Source organism: Eschrichtius robustus, chromosome 5 (assembly GCF_028021215.1).
Source record: "Eschrichtius robustus isolate mEscRob2 chromosome 5, mEscRob2.pri, whole genome shotgun sequence".
In the NCBI taxonomy this organism is placed as follows: Eukaryota; Metazoa; Chordata; class Mammalia; order Artiodactyla; family Eschrichtiidae; genus Eschrichtius; species Eschrichtius robustus.
The window spans coordinates 19,253,760-19,274,643 of NC_090828.1; the positions used below are offsets into that span (position 1 = coordinate 19,253,760).

At 41.7% G+C, this 20,884-nt stretch overlaps 1 protein-coding gene across 1 annotated transcript in view; it reads right to left on the reverse strand.

The window, feature by feature from the left end:
* The window catches only part of CYP27A1 (cytochrome P450 family 27 subfamily A member 1), a 46,597-nt gene extending 29,265 nt beyond the window's left edge, over nt 1-17,332 (reverse strand). The window contains exon 1 of the mRNA XM_068544437.1: nt 16,582-17,332. Within this exon, the coding sequence (XP_068400538.1) occupies nt 16,582-16,851 (270 nt within the window). The 5' untranslated portion in view covers nt 16,852-17,332. The remainder of the gene's footprint in view (nt 1-16,581) is intronic.
* Nucleotides 17,333-20,884: the final 3,552 nt, after the last annotated feature.

The following is a 20,884-nucleotide window of genomic DNA, read 5'->3' on the forward strand; positions in this document are numbered from 1 at the left end:
CTGCATACAGGTCTTTTGTCTCCTTAGGTAGGTTTATTCCTAGGTATTTTATTCTTTTTGTTGCACCAACATTGGCCTTTAAAGACTTGAACACACTAACATAGTTTCTAACAGCTCAAAGTCACATCCCTAGAGTGACCTTCATCCCTAGGATGAAACCCTCCTTAAAGTGCCTACTTGAGAAAACTCAAGTCTGCCAAGGAATGTCCTGTTTGTTCCAGCCATCATCTGAAGATAGGGCCCCTGTCTCCCAGTCTCTGTGGAAGGGTGGGAGCCTAACTTTGATAAGATAAGCACCAGTTAGCAAACCCAAATGAGTTTCACATGGACCAACCCTCACCCCAGTTCCTGCTTTTTGTCATTTTTCACTTCCCTGACTCTTTTCAAGCCCCTGCCATCCCACACCCGACTCCCTCACTCTCCCTTTAAAACGCCAGTCACCTCTGCACAAATTGGAAAGGAGTTACTCTCTTTCCCCTACTGTCAGTAGTTCCTGAACAAAATCTGTTTTCACCACTTTAACTAATGCCCAACTGTGCTTATCTTTGACAGTTGTGTGGACCTTAAGAACTCAAAATATAACACTGAGCCAAAAAGTGGAAACAATGCAAATATCATCAGCAGATGGATGGATGAACAAAGTGGGGTATATCCTTATGATGCAATATTATTCATCCATTAAAAAGGAATAAAGTACTGACACATGTACAACATGGATGAACCTTGAAAGCATCATGCTAAGTAAAAGAAGCCTTTCACAATAGATTACATATTGAATGAGTCCACTTATATGAAATGTCCATAACAGGCAAATCCATAGAGACAGAAAGTAGATTAGTGGTTGCCAGGGACTGATGAGGGAATGGGGAGCAGGGAGTTCCTGCCAAAGAGTATGAGGTTTCTTTCTGGGGTGATTAAAATATTCTAAAATTGATGTGGTGATGGTTGCACAACTCTGTGAATATACTAAAAACCACTTAATTGTTCAATGGGTGAGTTGTATGGTATGTGATTATATCTCAGTAAAGTTGTTACAAGAAAAAAAACATTAAAATCATCCAAAATCTCCCCTCAAAAAAATTGATACTGCATTGCGATGTTCTATTCTCCTACTTAGAGGCCTGTTTGGTTTACTGATAGTGGGTTCCTTAAGGAGGCTCTCAGCACAGAAAAACAACACTAAAACAGCAAGTAAATAGTCCTGAGGACAAAAGTGAACTCACAAATACTAAGTACTGTTTTGCCAGTGTCGACAAACCTGGCACGAAAAGCTGGCAGCCATCAGGTAGATAAACAGAAGGAGAGATGTAACTTCAAGCACCAGGCCTCTCTTTTGCCTACACTGACCAATGCCAGAAAGAAGGCATCATTCAGGGTCAAAGGTAAAGAGGAATCCAGCTGGCACAGCCATGACTCAGTGCTGTCCAAGTGTCAACAGGAGTTTAGCCCTAACCCCCTCACACAAGTGGAATTTACATTTCCAAGTGACAGAGGGTGCTAAATAACTAACAGCATTCCCAAGTTCTCCTTGCTCTGAACCTTGTCTTGAATGCTCTTCTCTAAGATCAGACCAAGCCAGTGGCACCATTTGAACTCATGATGAGCAGAATTACTTGTATTTTTTATTATGAAGACTTTAATGTGGATAATTAAAGAAAATAACATTATAAACACCCATGTACCCTCCCTCCAGAATTAAGAACTGTTAATATCTGTCATATTTGCTTCAAATCTTTTTAAAAAATGAAAACATTTCATAAAATAGATAGCTAGTGGGAAGCAGCCGCATAGCACAGGGAAATCAGCTCAGTGTTTTGTGACCACCTAGAGGGGTGGGATAAGGAGGGTGGGAGGGAGACACAAGAGGGAGGGGATATGGGGATATATGTATATGTATAGCTGATTCAGTTTGTTATAAAGCAGAAACTAATACATCATTGTAAATCATTTATACTCCAATAAAGATGTTAAAAAAAATATGTCAACAAAAAAAAAAAGAAGAAAAGAAAACATTTCAGATTCAAAGTCCTCTTCTTATCTTTCCCTTTGCCTTCCCTCCCCAGAGCAACCACTATCTTGAATTTGAAATATGCTCTTTCTGTCAATATTTATATAATTTTACTACATCACAATGATAGCCCATATTATTTTCACGTGGTTGTTAATTTATAGAAATAGTATTCTACAGTACATATCATTCTATACTCAACTTTGGTTCTGAGTTCTAATTTTTTTATTGAAGTACAGTTGATTTACACTGTTCTGTTAGTTTCTGGTGTACAGCAAAGTGATTCAGTTATATATAATAACTCAGATTCTTTTCTCATATAGGTTATTACAAGATATTGAATATAGTTCCCTGTGCTATACAGTAGGTCCCTGCTGTTTACCTATTTTATATATAATAGTGTATATCTCTTAATCCCAAACTTCTAATTTATCCCTCCCCCTGCCAAGTTCTATACTGAGATATAAAAAGTTTGTGCGTTCATTATGACTATGGCATAGTGTTCCATTGTATGAATATGTCACAATCTATTTATCCTGCTGATGGGCATTTAACATATTTCTGAATTTTTGGTTTTACAAACAAAGCCGCAAAAAAAATTTTTTTGTGCATGTGTGCAGCCATTACTTCAATATTTATAAAAATGTCTGCTTTTATGCAAGACAGAAGCACTGTCATAAAGTTACAAAGATATGTACCAGATAGGTGGACAGTAAGAATTTTCCTCTGATTTTGTACCAGACAGAAACAATGGGCTGAAAGTAGAGGCAGATCTAAGGGTAATCCAAGAAAAGGCCTTGCCTGGGACGCCCTCAGAGAGGCTGTTAGGAAAACAGAAGCGGCGCCCCCAACCCGCACCCCTCACACACCCAGAGGCAAACCTCAGTAAGCTGTGCACCTTTGCTTGCAAGCTGGGATGGTCTGGAGTGGAACAATGAGAGTATTCAAGAACAAGGAGAAGATGACCAGCAATGGACGCACAGCTAAAAAGAGGATGCAGACGCAGAAGTGGACATCAAAAGTAAGGACCCAGAACCAAACAGGGGTACAAGAGGAAAGGCCATCAGAAGATCTCAAAATATTATGCTGGACCAGGAAGCACTAGGTCAGCCATGCTTTATCTCTTGCTCTCCATTCTTTTGTTGTTGTTTTTTAAATTGTAAAAGGCAATATATATGTACACTGTTAAAATGCAAAGGGTACAAAAAGACCCAAAAGATGGTGAACTATGCCTGGGCAGGATGAAGCCAGAGGAAACTCTGGTGGAGGTCCGTAGCAGTCTTGCAATATAAAGTAAGTCTTGGGACTTCCCTGGTGGCGCAGTGGTTAAGAATCCACCTGCCAATACAGGGGACACGGGTTCGAGCTCTGGTCCAGGAAGATCCCACATGCCGCAGAGCAACTAAGCCCATGTGCCACAACTACTGAGCCTGCGCTCTAGAGCCTGCAAGCCACAACTACTGAGACCGCGTGTCACAACTGCTGAAGCCCACGTGGCTAGAGCCCGTGCTCTGCAACAAGAGAAGCCACCTCAATGAGAAGCCTGCGCAGCGCAACGAAGAGTAGAGCCCGCTCACCACAACTAGAGAAAGCCCGCGTGCAGCAATGAAGACCCAAAGCAGCCAAAAATAAATAAATAAATGTATTTTTTAAAAAAAGTAAGTCTTCCTCCTAACTCTCATCTCCAGACTCCAAGACCCCTACAGAGAGGCAACCATCATTACCAATTTCTTGTGTGTCCTCCCAGGGATATTTTATGCACATACAAATATATATATATATGAATATACCCCTCACACTTTTTATCCACAAATGATGGCATATTATATAGTTTTGCACCTTACTTTCTTCCCATCTCTTACCAAGCAATTCATATTAATACACATAGATCTGCCCCTTTTATTTTTAATGGTTGCGTAAAATTCCATTGTATGAATGTACTGTAATTTATTTAATTAGTTCCCTACTGGGATATGTAAGTCATTCTAACATTTCCCAATCAGAAATATTGCTATCTTGAAAAGTGTGTAATATTTCTTTGACCACAAATTTTATCCGTAAGATAAAAATTCTGGCAGTGCATTTGCTAAGTCGGTATGACTCACACTTTATACCTTAATACCTAGTTTCAAATTTCCCACCCCTGAGGCTTTAAAGAGCTACATTATATTCTACCAGAGTCTCAAGGACAATCTGTAAACATCTGCCAGATGAGACTGTAAAACACTCAAGCCAAGTCAAGGTAACTGGAGGATAATCTCTGGAAGGCTTGATGGTAACATGAGTACTGGGAAAGAAAATCCAGCTAATCAATGGTATTAGCCAAACTGAAGAAAGAATGTGTTAACAGGATGGGAGTGGCCATTACAAAACCCAGAAGTAGGAGCCAAAGGGCAAAAATAGGCAGCATTTATCTCTGAAGAGAGAGAGATACTTAATCTAATGGACAGGCACCAGAGAAGCACATTCAACCAGGTTTCTCCAAGGCCTAGATGAAATTTTTTTCCATACAATTCTACTGCTTTAGTTCTGGGGTCCCTGCACACCAAGCAGTCCACTAATGTAGTTACTAATTTCTCTCCCTAGGTACGTGGATTCTAGGAAGAGGTTAGGTGTATTAAAGAGGGCCACATATTTTTTGACATCTCTCCCATTAATAGTTCAGGTCTACATCTTCTTCTCTAGAATCTGGGTGGACTCTGTAACTGCTTTGATGTGTAGAATACAGCAGGAATGATGCTATGCCAGTTTCCAGAACCAGGCTTTAAGAAACTGGCAACTTCCACTTTCTGTCTCTTGGAATATTCATTCTGGGGGAAACCAGCACCCTGTAAGAAGTCTGACTATGCAGAGACCCCCATGCTGCGAGGAAGCCCAGGTTAGTCATGTGGGGAAAGAAATAGCCATTCTGGCCAAACCAGCCCGGGCATCCAACATGCAATTGAAGAAGCCATTTTGGAAATTCCAGCCCCAGCAGATGTGACATGGAGAAAAGCTAAGGAAGCCAGCCAAAAACCAGACCTGAGGCCCAAACATATGGTCCCACTTGAGCCATCCCAGCCATCTTCAGCCATTCAAACTAAAGCCCCACTCCACTGTGAAGCAGAGATAAGCCATTTTTGATGTGCACTGCCCAAATTCCTGACTCACAAAATCATGAGTATAACAAAATGTTGTTTTAAGCCACTGTGTTTTGGGATAGTTTGTCAGGTAGGAATAACTAGAATAGAGGGCTTCTATGTGATGGGGTATAAGATCCCTGGGAGGGCTAACTTTTGTAAATAAATACTCCAATTCACAATTTGTTTCTGTGTGTTTGACCAATATGGGTCAGTCCCCAATAGTCTACCCATGCTGAATGAACTGACAAAATTTAGTTTCTGAACCTAGAAAGCTAAGACCTGATGGGCCAGCTTGATCAATCTGCCCACCTCCCTCACTGTCCCTTTTTCACTCTATCTTATGTCAAACAACTCAGATCAGGGATCTGAGAAGAATCTCACAAAGAAGTTTACCACCAGATGTAGCTACTGCTCAGTACCACTCATAGCCCTTTGACTGGTACATGAAATGTATTCATTCATCAAACATTGTCAAGAACCTCCCCTGTATCCAGAACTGTGCCTGATGCTGGGGGACACAGAGCTGGGAAAGACATAGGCCCTCAGAGGTTCACAGCCCAATCTCTAAGCTATATAAACAGGCAATGGTAAGAAACATGTGCCCTTAAATATGTGACAGACTTAAAGGGAGAAATAGATAACAATATAATAATAGTAGGAGACTTTAATACCCCACTTCATCATCCACACAGAAAATCAATACAGAAACATTGGCCTTAAATGACACATTAAACCAGATGAACTTAACAGACATATACAGAATATTCTACCCAAAAGCAACAGAATACATTCTTTTCAAGCACACATGGAACATTCTCCAGGATACATCAAATGTTAGGCCACAAAACAAAATTTAATAAATTTAAGAAGACTGAAATCCAATCAGGCATCTTTTCCCACACAATTGTACGAAACTAGAAATCAACTGCAAGGACTTCCCTGGTGGCGCAGTGGTTAAGAATCCACCTGCCAATGCAGGGGATACAGGTTTGAGCCCTGGTCTGGGAAGATCCCACATGCCGTGCAGCAACTAAGCCCGTGTGCCACAACTGCTGAGCCTGCACTCTAGAGCCCACGAGCCACAACTACTGAGCCCGCGTGCCACAACTACTGAAGCCCATGCGCCTAGAGCCCATGCTCTGCAACAAGAGAAGCCACCATAATGAGAAGCCTGTGCACTGCAACGAAGAGTAGCCCCCACTTGTTGCAACCAGAGAAAGCCCGTGCGCAGCAACAAAGACCCAATACAGCCAGAAATAATTTAATTAATTAATTAATTTTAAAAAAGAAATCAACTGCAAGAAGAAATCTGGAAAATTCACAGATATGTGGAGATTAAACAACATGCTACTGAACAACCACTAGGTCAAAGAAGAAATCAAAAGAGAAATTTTAAAAAAAACTAAAGATGAATGAAAATGGAAAACACAACATAGCAAAACTTAAAGTGAGGGGTGCCTGGGAAAAGGAGGCTGGGGCCTCAAACGTCTGCTTGAGGAATTTAAAGCTGATTCCTCAGGACCTGTAGGGATTCCTGAGCAGGGGAGCAATTAATCAAACATGCTTTTAGGGGCACTGACATGGCAATGTGCATGGATAGATTGTCAGGGCAGATCAAGCAGTAAGGGAGATCAAGCAGGAGGGAACATGCAGACACCATCCCTTCCCAGAGTCTCTATGGGGCTGCTCATGCTGCCAGCCAAACTGCAGACAAGCAAGGAGGCTGACCTGGTGGTGGAGCTGCTGGAGCTACTGGAGCTGCTGGAGCTGGAAAAGATATCCTCTGCGCTGGGCAGAAAAAGCCCGCCAGGTTCAGAAGGTCACGGATCATCTGGCCTTTGATGCTGATGTCCAGTGGAGGGTGGGAATGGAGGCTTCAGGGAAAGGATGCAAAGAATGGCAAAAGCCAAAACTTATGGGAAGCAGCAAAATAGTTCCAAGAAGGAAGTTCACAGCAATAAATGCCTACATTAAGAAACAAGAAAGATTAAAAAAAATAAGAAAGAGAGAGAGAGAAAGATCTTGAATAACCTAACTTTACACCTCAAGGAACTAGAAAAAGGAGGACAAATTAACCTCAAAGTTAGTAGAAGGAACCATAAACAAGACAAAAAGACAACCCTCAGAATGGGAGAAAATATTTGCAAATGAAGCAACTGACAAAGGCTTAATCTCCAAAATATACAAGCAGCTCATGCAGCTCAATATCAAAAAAAAAACAAAACACCCCAATCAAAAAATGGCTGGAAGACCTAAATAGACATTTCTCCAAAGAAAACATACAGATGGGCAACAAACACATGAAAAGATGCTCAACATCACTAATTATTAGAGAAATGCAAATCAAAACTACAATGAGGTATCGCTTCACACTGTTCAGAATGGCCGTCATCAAAAAATCTACAAACAACAAATGCTGGAGAGGGTGTGGAGAAAAGGGAACCCTCTTACACTGTTGGTGGGAATGTAAATTCATACAGCCACTATGGAGAACAGTACGGAGGTTCCTTAAAAAACTAAAAATAGAACTACCATATGACCCAGCAATCCTACTACTGGGCATATACCCTGAGAAAACCATAATTCAAAAAGACACATGCACCCCAATGTTCATTGCAGCACTATTTACAATAGCCAGGACATGGAAGCAACCTAAATGCCCATCAACAGAGGAATGGATAAAGAAGATATGGTACATATATACAATGGAATGTTACTCAGCCAGAAAAAGGAATGAAATTGGGTCATTTGCAGAGATGTGGATGGACCTAGAGTCTGTCATACAGAGTGGAGTAAGTCAGAAAGAGAAAAACAAATATTGTATATTAATGCATATATGTGGACTCTAGAAAAATAGTATAGATAATTTTATTTGCAAAGCAGAAAGAGGGACACAGACGTAGAGAACAAAAGTATGGATACCAAGGGGGAAAGGGCTGGGGGATGAATTGGGAGATTGGGATTGACAAATATACACTATTGATACTATGTATAAAACAGATAACTAATGAGAACATACTGTTTAGCACAGGGAACTCTACTCAGTGCTCTGTGATGACCTAAATGGGAAGGAAATCCAAAAAAGAGGGGATATATGTATTTGTATAGCTGATTCACTTTGCTGTACAGCAGAAACTAACACAGCATTGTAAAACAACTATATTCCAATAAAAATTAATTTTAAAAAGTTAGTAGAAGGAAGGAAATAACAAAGATCTGAGCAGAAATAAATCAGAGACTAAAAAGACAATAGAAAAGATCACTGAAACTAAGAGATGGCTTTTTAAAAAGCTAAACAAAATAAACAAACCTTTAGCTAGACTCACCAAGAAAAAAAGAGGACTCAGATAAATAAAATCAGAAATGAAAGAGGAGACATTACAACTGATACCACAGAAACACAAAGGATCACAAGAGACTATTGTGAACAATTATATGCCAACAAATTGAACAACCTACAAGAAATGGATAAATTCCTAGAAACATACATTGTACCAAGACTGAAGCATGAAGAAACAGAAAATCTGAACAGATCAATTATTAATATAAAGACTGAATCAGTCACCAACAAAAAAAAATCAAACCTCCCAACAAACAAAAGTCAAAGACCAGACGGCTTCACTGGTGAATTCTACCAAATATTTTTTTTAATTAATTAATTTATTTATTTATGGCTGTGTTAGGTCTTTGTTTCTGTGCGAGGGCTTTCTCTAGTTGTGGCAAGCGGGGGCCATTCTTCATCGCGGTGCGCGGGCCTCTCACTATCGCGGCCTCTCTTGTTGCGGAGCACAGGCTCCAGACGCGCAGGCTCAGTAGTTGTGGCTCACGGGCCTAGTTGCTCCGCGGCATGTGGGATCTTCCCAGACCAGGGCTCGAACCCGTGTCCCCTGCATTGGCAGGCAGATTCTCAACCACTGCGCCACCAGGGAAGCCCATCTACCAAATATTTTAAAGAAGAATTAATACTAAACTTTCTCAAACTCTTCCAAAAAGAAAAAAAGAAAAAGAAGGGGAGGGGACAATTCCAAACCCATTTTATGAGGCTGGAATTTCCCTAATACTAAAACCAGACAAGGACAGTACAAGAAAAGAAAATACAGGCCAATATCCCTGATGAACATAAATGAAAAAAATCTTCAATAAAATATCAGCAAACCAAATTCAACAATACATAAAAAACCACAAACAAACAAACAAACAAAAAAACCATTCATCATGATCAAGAGGAATTCATTCCAGGGATGAACGGATGGTTCAACAACTGCAAATCAATCAATGTAATACAACATATTAGCAAAATGAAGGATAAAGATCATAAGATCATATCAATAGATCCAGAGAAAGCATTTGACAAAATTCCACATCCATTTATGACAAAAACTCTCATAAAACTGGGTATAGGGGCTTCCCTGGTGGTGCAGTGGTTATGAATCCACCTGCTAACGCAGGGGTCATGGGTTCGAGCCCTGGTCCAGGAAGGTCCCACATGCCGTGGAGCAACTAAGCCCGTGTGCCACAACTACTGAGCCTGCGCTCTAGAGCCCATGAGCCACAACTACTGAAGCCCGCGTGCCTAGAGCCCGTGCTCCGCAACAAGAGAAGCCACCACAATGAGAAGCCCGCACACTGCAACAAAGAGTAGCCCCTGCTCACTGCAACTAGAGAAAGCCCACTTGCAGCAACAAAGACCCAATGCAGCCATAAATAAATAAATAAATATGTTTAAAAAAACCCCAAAAACTGGGTATAGAGAGAATGAACCTTAACATAATAAAGGCCATATATGACAAACCCATAGCTAACATCATAGTCAATGTTGAAAAGCTGAAGACTTTTCCTGTAAGATCAGGAAAAAGACAAGGATGGCCACTCTTGCCATTTTTATTCAACATAGTATTGGTAGTCCTAGACAGAGCAATTAGGTCAGGAAAAAAAAAAAGCATCCAAATCAGAAAAGAAGAGGTAAAACTATCACTATTTGCAGATGACATGATACTATATATCAAAAACCCTAAAGACTCCACCAAAACAACTGTTAGAACTAATAAATGAATTCAGTAAACTTGCAGGATACAAAATCAAAATACAAAAATCAGTTTATTTCTATTCACTAATAACAAACTATCAGAAAGAGAAATTAAGAAAACACTCCCATTTACGACTGTATCAAAAAGAATAAAATGCCCAGGAATAAATTTAACCAAAGAGGTAAAAGACCTGTACACTGAAAACTATGACATTGAAGAAAGAAATTAAAGAAGACACAAATAAATGGGAAGATACTCCATGCTCATGGATGGGAAGAATTACTATTGTTAAAATGTCCATACTACCCAAAGCAATCTATAGATTCAATGCAATTCCTACTAAAATTCCAATGGCATTTTTCACAGAAATAAGTAAACAATCCTAAAATTTGTATGGAACTGCAAATGACCCCGAATAACCAAAGCAATCTTGAGAAAGGAGAACAAAGCTGGAGGCATCATGTTTCCTGATTTCAATCTACATTACAAAGCTATAGTAATCAAAACAGTATGGTATTGGCATAAACACACACATATAGATCAGAATAGAAAGAAATAGAAAGATCAGAAATAAACCCACACATATATGGTAAATTAATTTATGACAAGGGAGCAAAGAATATATAATGGAGAAAGGACAGCCTCTTCAATAAATGGTATTGGGAAAACTGGATAGCCACATGCAAAAGAATGAAATAGGATCACTATCTTACACCATACACAAAAATTAACTCAAAATGGATGAAAGACTTGAACTTAAGATCTGAAACCATAAAAACCCCAGAAGAAAATATAGGTGGTAAACTCCTTGACATCAGTCTTGATGATGATTTTTTGAATTTGACACCAAAAGCAAAGGTAACAAAAGCAAAAATAAACAAGCAGGACTACATTAAACTAAATAGCTTCTGCACAGCAAAGGAGACCGTCAACAAAATGAAAAGACAACCTACTAAATGGGAGTAAATATTTGTAAATCATATATCTGATAAGGGTTAATATCCAAAATATATGAAGAACTCATATAACTCAATAGCAAAACAAACAAAATCCAATTAAAATACGGGCAGAGGATCTGATTTGACATTTTTCCAGAGAAGACATACAGATGGCCAACAGGTAAATGAAAAGGTACTCAACATCACTAGTCACCAGGGAAGTGCAAATCAAAACTACAATGAGATATCACCTTGCACCGATAGAGTGGCTAAAAGACAAAAAAATAAGAGTTGGCAAGGATGTAGACAAAAGGGAACCCTCATGCAGTGTTGGTGGGAATGTAAACTGGTGCAGCTACAATGGAAAACAGTATGGCGGTTTCTCAAAAAATTAAAAATAGAACTACCATATGATCTCACAGTCCCACTTCTGAGTATTTATCCAAAGAAAATGAAAACACTAAACTCAAAAAGATAAATGGACCCTCAAGTTCACTGCAGCAGTATTTACAATAGCCAAGACATGGAAGCATGGAAGCAACCTAAGCGTCCATCAATGGATGAATGTATAAAGAAAATGCGACGCACGCACACACACACCCAGAAATATTATTCAGCTATAAAAAAGAAGGAAATCCTGCCATTTACAACAACATGGATGGACCCTGAGGAAATTATGCTAAGTGAAATAAGTCAGACAGAGAAAAATAAATACTGAATGATCTCATGTGTATGTGGAATCTAAAAATTAAACAAACCAAAACAAAACTCATACATATGGAGAACCGATTGGTGGTTGCCAGAGGTGGGCATGGAAGGAGGGCAAAATGCATGAAGGTGGTCAAAAAGTACAAACTTCCAATTATAAAATAAATAAGTGGGCATTACAAGATTACATCCTGGGATGTAATGCACAGCTTGGTGACTATAACACCACTGTATTGTATATTTGGAAGTTACTAAAAGAGTAAATCTTAAAAGTTCTCATCACAAGAAAAAAAAATTTTGTAACTATATATAAAAAAAAGAGGGGCTTCCCTGGTGGCGCAGTGGTTGAGAATCTGCCTGCCAATGCAGGGGACATGGGTTCGAGCCCTGGTCTGGGAAGATCCCACATGCCACGGAGCGACTAGGCCCGTGAGCCACAATTGCTGAGCCTGCGCGTCTGGAGCCTGTGCTCCGCAACGGGAGAGGCCACGATAGTGAGAGGCCCGCGCACCGCGATGAAGAGTGGCCCCCACTTGCCGCAACTAGAGAAGGCCCTCGCACAGAAACGAAGACCCAACACAGCCATAAATAAAAATAAATATATAAATAAAATTTAAAAAAAAAGAAACATGATACATGAAATGACAAATATGTACAGGAAGCATTAGGGAGACACAGGAGGGGTCACCAACCCAGGTAGTCCACAATGAGAGCTACAGAATAGACAGCTGATCTCATCATTCTCAGGGTCAACATCTTTGAAAGATATCACTTTGTTACATAAATTTACATATAAATTTAACATATGTTCACATTTCACTTTTTCAGCACTCTTGTCATTATTTTAGTTAGAAAAGAGAAAGGAACGGGTATTTATGGACTAGCAAGGCTTTCAGATGTCCCAATTCCCACTCCAACCCCTTAAAGTCCTACAATGCTTCCCTAAGCTGATTTTATTAATTTTATGTGTGATACGCAGTTTTTGACAACTGAGGGTGCAGGAGACATTATGGTCAGCTGCCCTTATATCAATTCCTGTTCTCCTCCTTGTGCGGCAGCCGCCTGTTTAGGTGGCAGGGCCCCCAACCCCAGCTTTAGGAGTAAGCCTGCATGAGTCTAAGCTAGAGTACACCTATGGCCACTATGATGGGTTCAGGAATGGGCAATTAACCCAGGCCAGTCAACTAAGTTCTGTGAGACAGCAGAACCAAGAGAACTGCAGAACAGAACTGTGGCTTTGATGGTCTTGTGAATCACTAGAGCAAACTATACCTGAAGGGCACACAACTATTAGACTTTTCCATTATAGGAACCAATAAAGCTGCTTTATAGTTTAAGCCGGTGAGAGTGGCAACCAAATGGATTTGAACTGATACAAAGTGGGTCACTGGAAGCATCCTCTTTCTCAATAGGGGTATTAACTGGCTTTTATAGATGTGCAGCACTCCGCTGTTTACTAACTCACACCAGCCACATGTAGTGGGAAGGGCTAATATATTTCCCATGGAGCAGCCCAGGTTCATGTGATTCCAGATCTTTGGGATACAAAGGCCAGAGCCAGGAGGCTCTGCAAAATTCTAGTCCGGCCTCCTTTAAAAGTCCACACAGGGGGACTTCCCTGGAGGCGAAGTGGTTAAAAATCCGCCTGCCAGTGCAGGAGACACGGGTTCGAGCCCTGGTTCGGGAAGATCCCACGTGCCGCAGAGCAACTAAGCCCATGTGCCACAACTACTGACCCCACGTGCTACAACTACTGAAGCCCACAGGCCTAGAGCCCGTGCTCCGCAACAAGAGAAGCCACCGCAATGAGAAGCCCGCGCACCACAACAAAGAGTAGCCCCCGCTCGCCACAACTAGAGAAAGCCCGAGCGCAGCAACGAAGACCCAATGCAGCCAAAAATAAATTGATTTCAAAAAATAAAATAAAAGGCCAAACAGGGACTTCCCTGGTAGTCCAATGGTTAGGACTCCGTGCTCACAATGCAGGGGGCCCGGGTGCCACCCCTGGTCAGGGAACTAGATCCCACATGCCGCAACTAAAAAGATCCCGTACGCCGCAGTGAAGATCCCAACGAAGATCCCGTGATCCTGTGTGCTGCAGCTAAGACCCGGCACAGCCAAATAAATAAATAAATAATTTTTTTTTTTTTAATGAAAAATAAATAAATGGCCACACACTCCTGGCTTTCTCCTGCTTCCTCCTCCACTTCCTAGGGCAGTCGAGAATTTCTTGGTAGTTACTGCTGCAGAGATAGTCCTGAGCAAAACTTCCCAATAAACTTTCCCTGAAAAATGGTGAGAAATCCTTAGTCCCCACCCTTGGGGCATTCACTGGGCTGCTCACATTTCTAGAGGTTAAATCAAGCAGGGGAAGCTTTCAGGACTCTGGTTTCTTGGCTTACTTGGTTTCTTGGAGCTGAGCACACAGGGAATAATTTTTTTTAACCATCTCCAAGTGCCTTGTGACCTGTCCACCATGCCTCAGAAACATGAACCCAACAGAGAAGACCCCAGGGGAGATGGCAGCAGCCCAGGCAGGTGCAGAGAAACTGTGTTCAGTCTGGACCTTCAAACCCTCACAGTCATTTCCTCCCTCATCATTAACTCCCAGTCCAACTTTCCCTGGGGGGGTATGGCTCAGATAATGCCATACCCTTTGTCACCCGAGGCCCTCTCTGCCTCTCCTGTCCAATCCATCCTACTGTACACACCATAACCTGGACAGTGTCCCTTGGAGGCCATCTTCACCCCATGCCTGCTCAATAGCTCACCATGGCTCCTCAGAAGAACCAGGGCCCTTAGTCTGGCCTTCAATATCCTCCTCAAAGGCCTGTCGTATCCCAAGTCCCCACAGCTCCTCCTCATTTTTTACTACTGCCCAGCACAGCCACCTGGTGACCAGTCTGTTCATCAGCCCAGCCCAAGGCCTGTCTACTCCTGTCAATCACTGACAACCACACATGTGCCTGGATGGCACACTTGAATCAAAGGTCCCACTCCTCCCCCAGCCCTGGACTGGCTTCTCCTCCCAGGGCACTCAAGCTTTCTTTCTGAAATTAGCTGTTTGCTGATTTGTTTACTCCCTTGTTCCCCCTCTTCCCCAAAGGAGCATTTAACCCCCATGTGGGTATTGGCCACATCTCACCGAAGCTCAGCTCTTGGAAAAATGCCTGGGGCAGAGTGGTGCGTTAATATTTGTTAATAGTAATCAGAAAGACAAATCCCACATGAATCTCTTCGGTTCACTTCCTAAAACCTCTCCAACTTAACCAACATTGGATTTTCCAGTCTCTGTCCATTGACAATGGGCGATCCATCCATCCCTGCCTCATATCAGTGTTCCACTGGATAAAACCTTCTTACTGGACATTGATTTCTTAATAACAAAAATGTACCTTTTCCTTAATGTCTATGATTTTGCTTTCACCCTCTGAGCAATGACATCTTTTTCTCCATTAAGGGGAAATTTACCCTGCAAATCGCCAAACCTCTGTAATCCTCCAGAAGCCATTTCCTCTGGAAGAAGTCTGTGGTAGCTGATATCACCATAGATATCACCACAGATAAATAGTGGTTCTATAACATCTGGCAGCTTATACACTTGCATGTGCTATTCTATTACCAAGACAGCTCCCTTCTCTCCCAACCTCTGTCCACTTTATTTTTTTTAATGTTTGAAATATTAATTTTATTAAGAAAGCATTTGATACTTGTATTAGATCATATCATCAATCACTTCATTTTTAAATGATGTGGCCTGAGGATACAATTAAAATATGGACTTTTCATTGATTCAACAAATATTTGAGCATCTACAAGTGCCAGGCTTGGAGATACAGGCCAAACAGGAGGATCCCTGCTTTCACAGGGCTTACATTCTTACAGGAGGGCAATATTAAAGAAATGTTTATATTTCTTATAAACATATAACACAGGGACTTCCCTGGTGGCGCAGTGGTTGAGAATCTGCCTGCCAATGCAGGGGACAGGGGTTCGAGCCCTGGTTCGGTAAGATCCCACGTGCCGCGGAGCAACTAAGCCCGTCTGCCACGACTACTGAGCCTATGCTCTAGAGCCTGCGAGCCACAACTACTGAGCCCGTGTGCCACAACTACGGAAGCTCACACACCTAGAGCCCGTGCTCCGCAACAAGAGAAGCCACTGCAATGAGAAGCCCCCACTCGCCACAACTAGAGAAAGCCTGCGTACAGCAACGGAGACCCAATGCAGCCAAAAATAAATAAATTAAAAATAAATAAATTTTAAAAAACATATAACACAGAGGAAGTGACAGAGAAAGAAGATGGTGCTTTACAAGAGCACATTAACAGGTGTCTAACCCAGCCCAGGGAAATCACAGAGACAAAAACAAGTGTTTAAGTAGAAGGGTGAAGACAACAGTTCACGCAGAGGGAACCTGCTAGACCCTAAGGCGGGGGAAGGACTTTCTAGGCTTAAGGAATTGGAAGAAGTCTAGAATGGGTGGAGTACCCAGTGTGAAAAGAGGAGTCAAGGAGATGAGACTGAATCTCAACCTCTGTCCACTTTAAACCTAGCCTCCCAAATCACCTCTAGCCCAGTGCCCTCCTGCTTCATACCACCCCTTGACCTGTTCATTTCAGTTCATAGCCCCTACAGATTTCCAGTGTATGACCACAGCCCCACTCGGTCCCGAGCTAAACGTGTCCTTCACTTTTTGTCCAACGTCTCCCCATCCCCAACTTCTCTGTCCGGGTACGCACCACATCCCCTGGTCGCGAGGCCCCCCGCTCGGTTACCTGGAGCTGGTGCAAGTGCAGAACGTAGCCTTGCACCAACAGCTGGAATAAGAGACGCAGCCGCCCTGGCCCTGAAAGCTCCTCCAGGCTCCGCAGCCTCCGATCGCCAGGCCCGGTTCCGGGAGCCTCGGCTGCCTGGGCCGCAGGGAGGGCGCTGGGGATTGCGGCCTTGGCTCTGGCCCCGTGGGAGCCGAGGCCAGGGAGAGCCACCCGCGTCCCCAGCAGCGCCCACCGCAGCCTTGCGCAGCCCAGCGCACCCATACGATTCATGGCTCGCGCCGCCACGCCTTTGGATCGCGAGTGCAGAGCGCCTGGAACTTGCCCAGAGACAAAACAGTAGGGGCGGGTTCAAGGGTACCGGTAGCCCAGGGCGGGCTGGACGAAGGCTGACCAGGCCCCTTACTGCTCACTTTTCCTCGCGGTCTTCAGTCCCTCCAAATAGGACCTAAGGGACTCGCAGAAGTCACCCTTTCCAACTGTATGCCTCCTGGCTCGGGGAGGGGCCGGACAACGCCAAGCCAGAAGATGCACGGGGGACTTAGAGGAGACCCACAGAGCGCTGACGATGGCCGCCTCTTCCGCGACTCCCCCACCTCGCACTTCCGCGAACTCTCGAGGAGAACTTGAAGCTCGCTTGGTCTCAATTCCCGGCAGGAGGGCGGCAAAGTTCTCGGCAGCCCGGGAGCCTTCCAAGACGGGGAGGCCGGTTCGCCACCCCAGAGCGCCAGCGTCTCAGCTGTCCTCACTTCCCGGAGGGACCAGGAACCGGCTGTTGAGATTAAACCGGCCTCTGGCTTTTCCTGATAGCCTCCAGGGTTGATCCCGGAGTCTGAGGGCTGAGCGAGGAAAGAGCAAAAAATCCCCCTGAGCAAAAAAGCAAAGAGCAAAAACACCGACCCTGTCTCCAGGGTAATCTGATTCCTGGAGGGAGGAAGCCAAACAAACAAATTAAATATTAGGGTTTTTTAAAAATGCAGTTCTACCCCTCTCCCTCCCCACCACCCACATACTCCCTTGGTCTGCTGAGGCAGGATTTCTCAAACTGCAGGTTGAGACCAGATTTAGTGAATGTGACCAAAATTATCTTTTAATAAGATAGAAAAGAACAAAATAGTACAGAAAATATTGCAAGAAGGAAAAGTATTATTTCATGAATTCTTTGTTTCATATATGTATATTCAAAGTACAAGTTTCAAAAAGTTAAAAACATGACTCATACACAAATAAAATAAACACGAGCTCAAAGCTTATTCAACCCATTAGAGGTAGAACCAGTAGGATGATAAAGCTTTTTCTAAGACCATTTGAAGAACTGGTTATTTACAGGCAGCCAGAGGCAGAAAAGGCATGTTAAGTTCAAGGGGCAACAATTAGACTGACAGCTGATGTAGCTAGGTGTGGATTTCTTTTTATTTATCCCCTTAGGGGTCATAGAGTTTCTTGACTCTGTGACTGAATATCTTTCGTTAGTTTTGGAAGTTTTCAGATATTCAAACATTCCTTTTACCCCATTTATTTGTCTTCTCTCCTAGGACTTCAAATTATATATATGTTAGACTTTCTGACTGTATCCTCCCTGTCTCTTACCCCCTCTTCTGTATTGTTCTATCATTTTGTCTCTTCTAGCTCATTAATTCTCTATTCAGCTGTGTCTGATGTTAAATCTATCCATTGAATTTTAAATTTCTATTATTGTATTTCTCAGTTTTTCAACTTTAGTTTTTTTCAAATCTATGCCCTTTTTAAAATATTTCTAGTTTTATGCCAAAATTCTTAACGTTATTTTTTAAATTTTAAAAAAAATAAATTTATTTATTTTTTGGCTGCGTTGGGTCTTCGTTGCTGTGCACAGGCTTTCTCTAGTTGTGGCGGGCGGGGGGGCTACTCTTCGTTGCGGTGCACGGGCTTCTCTTGTTGTGGAGCACGGGCTCTAGGCACATGGGCTTCGGTAGTTGCAGCACACGGGCTCAGTAGTTGTGGCTCACGGGCTCTAGAGCGCAGGCTCAGTAGTTGTGGCTCACGGGCTTAGTTGCTCCACTGGCATGTGGGATCTTCTCAGCCCAGGGCTTGAACCTGTGTCCCCTGCATTGGCAGGCGGATTCTTAACCACTGCTCCACCAGGGAAGCCCAATGTTATTTTTTATTATACCCTTTAATTTTGTAAGCATAGTTGTTTTAAGGATTATGACCAATAACTCCAATACATGGAATCTATGTGGAACGATTTCTATTGTCCATTATTTCTGGTGGTTTTGTGCATATTGCCATGTTTCTTCCTGGGCCTTGCTTCTTTTGATTGTGTGCCAGAAAATGTATTCATTAAGTTTCTAGTGGAACTAATTTGAAGTTCATATTCCCTGTGGAAGATTTACTTTTATTTCTGACAGTTGCCTAGAGGCACCCACAATCCAAAATCACCATAATTCAGTTTTAGGGAATGAGATGCTTTGAAGCTGAACTGCAGTCCTTTAGAAGGCTAGTCTATTTCCAGTCCTTAATCCTTTTGGGTCCCAACCCAAAGTTTGGGTATAAGAGATTACGGACTCCAGCTATTCTTCACACAGCCCTGTGAGGCTAAACCACTCAACTTCTCAGCTTCCTTTTCTGAAAATGGGAAATGCTACCAATAGAAAAATGGTACCTAATGCCTAACTTACCTCTGGAGTTCTGTCTTCTCTTGGTTCTTGTCTGATAGTTCTTTATTACCTTGTTTGTTCTCTGATGCTGATTCCTTCAAGTAAATGCTGGTCATATTTTATTCAGCTTTTCAAGTTATCCTTTGAGAGAGGACTGAGTCAGGTATTAACAGAAGTGGAAATCCAATTTATGCTTTTACCTTTATTAATTATTTTTTCCCCTTCTGGGTTCATTGTCTTGATATATTATATTTTTAACTTTTTTTTTTTTAATGACTGCTTAGTGAAATTTTATTTCCTAATGAATGGACTTAATGCTACACATTTTCACATCATACTATTTTGGCCATATCCAATAAGATTAAATACGCAATTTCTTTCACTGTCACTCATTTCCCAATAGTTTGTAATTTCCATTTTGATATTCTTTTTAATCTAAGTCATGTAGGAAAGTGTTTTTATTTACTTGTAAATAGTTGTAGTTTTGTTTTTTGTTTTGAAAGGGACCATTCTTTTGTTATTAATTTATAATGTTATTACATTGTGGTCAGAGTGTTAATGATCTGCTTTTTAGAATTACTAAAACATTTTTGATGGTCTAGTACTTGTTTATTTTTGCGAATATTCCATGTGTATTTTTGAAAAATATGTATTTTATTAACTTATTAATTTTGTTATTTAAACCTTCTGTAACCTTACTTATTTTTGTCTACTTGATTTGTTAATATCTGAGAGACGCATGTTCAAGTATCCCCCAAATATTATGAATTTGTGGATTTGTCAATTTTTTTGTGTCTTTCCAACAGCTTTGGTTTTATATTTTGAAGATCTGCTGTTAGGTTCATAAAGGTTCATGACTATTATATACTATATATTCTTGACTATTATATATTCTTATATAGCACCTTTTATAAATCTGAAATATTAAATTGCTTTGGATTTAGTTTGTTTGACTTTAATATTGTTACTCCTACTATCGTTATTCCTATGAATTTGTTTGATATATCTTTTATTCATCCCTCTTACTTTTCAGTCATTCTAGATTATTTTGATTTAGAAGTATCTTTCATAAATACCATGTAGCTGGATTTTTTTCTTACCTAACAAGAGAATCTTTAAATAGCAAAAATTATTTTTATAACTTGAATGAAAGTTTAAAAATAAATAAATGAAATGAAATAAAAATTTTAAACATAATGAATGGTGGGACTTCCCTGGTGGCACAGTGGTTGGGAAGCCGCCTGCCAATGCAGGGGACACGGGTTCGATCCCTGGTCTGGAAAGATCCCACATGCAGCGGAGCAACTAGGCCCGTGCGCCACAACTGCTGAGCCTGTGCTATAGAGACCGCAAGCCACAACTGCTGAAGTCCACGCGCCTAGAGCCAGTGCTGCACAAGAGAGGCCACTGCAGTGAGAAGCCTGCACACCGCGGCAAGGAGTGGCCCCCACTCGCTGCAGCTAGAGGGGGCCCGTGCGCAGCAGCGAAGACCCAGAGCAGCCAAAAATAAATAAATTTCTTAAAAAAAACATAATGAATGGTAATTCATGGAAGAGGAACTATAAATGGCTCTTTAGCCCATGCAAAAATGTTCAACTTTACTTGCAATGAAAGACAAATCAGAACTACATCAGAAACCATTTTTCACCTATAAGATTGACAAAGAT